This window comes from Mus caroli, chromosome 17, assembly GCF_900094665.2.
Source record: "Mus caroli chromosome 17, CAROLI_EIJ_v1.1, whole genome shotgun sequence".
Lineage (NCBI taxonomy): Eukaryota > Metazoa > Chordata > Mammalia > Rodentia > Muridae > Mus > Mus caroli.
Window position 1 is genome coordinate 24,382,046 of NC_034586.1, and position 2,681 is coordinate 24,384,726.

Below are 2,681 nucleotides of genomic sequence, written 5' to 3' on the forward strand. Positions count from 1 at the left end.
TTTTGGGATAGCATTGGAAATGTAAATGAGGAAAATACCTAATAAAAAATTAAAAAAAAAAAAAAAAAAAAGAAATCCCACCAATCCTCACCTTGGAAATCTCCACAGGAAAATCTCCCTGCCCCCAACCCAGGCAGCCAGAAATCTTATATAAGTTTTGCCTTCTGCTCAGTTCTCTGCAGCTTCTCACTCGAGCAGAGACAGCCACCCTCCCAACAGACACAATGGACACAATCTCTTGTATGGGGCTTGTTGGTTATGCAGGGTGACCTTGTGGTATTCCCTGGCTCCCAATTGCCAGGATACCTCTAACAGCAACTCTAACATTTTCATGGGAGCAGAGCTTTTTCTGGGCTCTCCCCCTACCTGAGCAGAGCTGTAACACTTTTGTTGGAGAAATCTTCCCCTGCCGCAGTCCACTTCCGTAGGGGAAGCCTTTTCCTTCTGAGCTGCAACACTTAGACCCACAACCATACAGGAGCTGGGCGGTGGTGGTGCACACCAGTAACCCGCCAGCCACTAGGGAGGTAGAGACAGGAAGATCAATCACGGTTATTCTTAACAATATAGTAAGAGCCTGAATTATGTGATATTTCAAAAACTACAGAGAGGAGGTAGAGAGAGGGCACCACGCAGCTAGGCGCTCTTGCTCTTCCTGATGACCCAACGTTGGTTCCTGGCACACACATGGCTCAGCTCACCGCTGGCTGCAACTCCAGTTCTAGTGGGTCCAACACTTCCTTCTGCACGCCTTGGGTATCCACGTGCGTGTGACTTTGACACACGTCAATGTAAAAAACCAGGTGTGGTGATGCACACCTTTAACCCAGCCAGGGTTAGGCAGAAGCCAGATCCAGGCCAGCCAGGGTTACATAGTGAGACATTGTTTATAAACAAACAAATATAAGGGGCTGGAGAGAGAGATGGCTTAGCCGGTTAAGAGTGCTGGCTGCTCTTCCAGAGGTCCTGAGTTCAAATCCCAGAAACCACATGGTGACTCACAGCCATCTGTAATGGAATCTGGTGCCCTCTTCTGGCGTGTCTGATGACAGCTACAGTATACTTTTATACATAAATAAATAAATCTTAAAAAAAAAACAGAAAGAAAAAAATAAACAAATAGATGACAAAAACCCATAAAGCTCCGAAGAGATGAGCCTTTTCCACGCTAGGCAAGCAGTGCCTCTGAGCCCCACTCCCTCCCTCCCTTCTACCCCTAGAGTCTCTGACTTCTTCTTCTCAGCCTCCAAAAGTAGCACCTTCCCTCCTCTGGACCACTCTGAGGCCTCCTGAACCCCGTCATCTCCTAAGTGTCCTTTGTTGCCTAGTGCCGATTCTAGTGCCCTGGTTCTGGGCCCTGCCAGGGTTCTGGTTCTGGAATGTTCTCTCCAGGTGCCTTGGGCCTAGCTCCTACCTAGCCACAAGGCAGCACGGAAGACATGGGCAAGACCATTCCCCGGTTCCTGGAGCAACTGGACCTCATCAAAAGCTTCGTGGGCCTGGCTACAGGCGCCGGGGCCTTATACCTGCTGTACAAGGCCATCAGGACTGGCTTAAAATGTCATCCACCACTCTGCTCCAACTCGCCGATCTGTATTGCCCGTAAGTGTCCAGTCCCTGGGGAGAGGGCTCTGCCCCAGGAAACCTCCCTAAGGCCTCCCCTGGGGAGGGGGGCGAGGGCAAAGGTGACTCTTTCAAGCTCCACTTTCCTCCTTCCTTCTTTCTTTCCTCTGGTCTGCCTCAGTTTCCCTCCTCCTTCCTAGCACCTGAGGCAAGGCTCTGCTATAGAAGCTAGTTTTGGAGTCTATTAGTAGCCAAGTCTCCAGCCAGGAACCATCAGCTTGGCTTTCTCTGTTCTATGTACTGGAAATGGAAATCAAGAGCTTTATATCTGTCCTGCTCTTGCCTAGGATCTGAAGATACTGAAGGAAAGAAAAGCTGAGACACCTTTTGCCCTGAGTTTCCAACTAGGTCATGGGGTACTTTATTATTTGATGTGTTTGGGTGTTTTGCCTACGTGTGTGTGTGTGTGTGTGCACCACCCGTATGCAGTGCCCACAGAGGCTAGAAGAGAGCATTGGATGCCCAGACTGAAGTAACAGGTGTTTGTTAGTCACCATCTGGCTGCTAGAAATCGAACCCAGGACCTCTGGAAGAACAGTCAGTTTCCTTAACCACTGAGCCATCTCTCTACTCTCCCTAGGGTACTTTTGTGCCATCAGGAAAAGGGTCAGTAATTTGAGATTGTTGGTGAAAGCAGAACCCTACTTGTCGGCGCTACACACCAGGAAAGTTGTCATTGTGAACAAACGAGCGCCTGACAGGGCAGATGGTACATTATTAGATTAGGTTCTTGGTGGGGTGCACAGTTGGTGTAGCAGCAGTCCGTGAAGCGCTAGGCACAGCCTTTGCCCTCAGCTCCCTCCTTCCCTCTCCCCCACTTCCCAGCCCCTTGCTTTTCCTAATTCTAAGTCCGTATCCCTAACTGTGGACTGGGGTGCTTTCTAGGCCTGGCCATCGAGAGAGAGCGCCACGGGCGGGACTCGGGTGAGATTCGAAGACTTCTCAACTCTCTAGACTGCAAACAGGATGACTATACCAGGAGCATGATCCTTCATAACATCACCCGCTGCGTGTACTTGCTGGAGGCTGAGGTGGGGCGGGGCGGGGCGGGGCGGGGC

General features: G+C 50.5%; 1 protein-coding gene across 1 annotated transcript in view; it reads left to right on the forward strand.

Moving 5' to 3' along the window:
• The first annotated feature begins 1,408 nt into the window (after nucleotides 1-1,408).
• Nucleotides 1,409-2,681, forward strand: part of Armc12 (armadillo repeat containing 12) — an 8,851-nt gene continuing 7,578 nt past the window's right edge. The window contains exons 1-2 of the mRNA XM_021149559.2: nucleotides 1,409-1,602; nucleotides 2,509-2,654. Of these exons, the coding sequence (XP_021005218.1) occupies nucleotides 1,440-1,602; nucleotides 2,509-2,654 (309 nt within the window). The 5' untranslated portion in view covers nucleotides 1,409-1,439. The remainder of the gene's footprint in view (nucleotides 1,603-2,508; nucleotides 2,655-2,681) is intronic.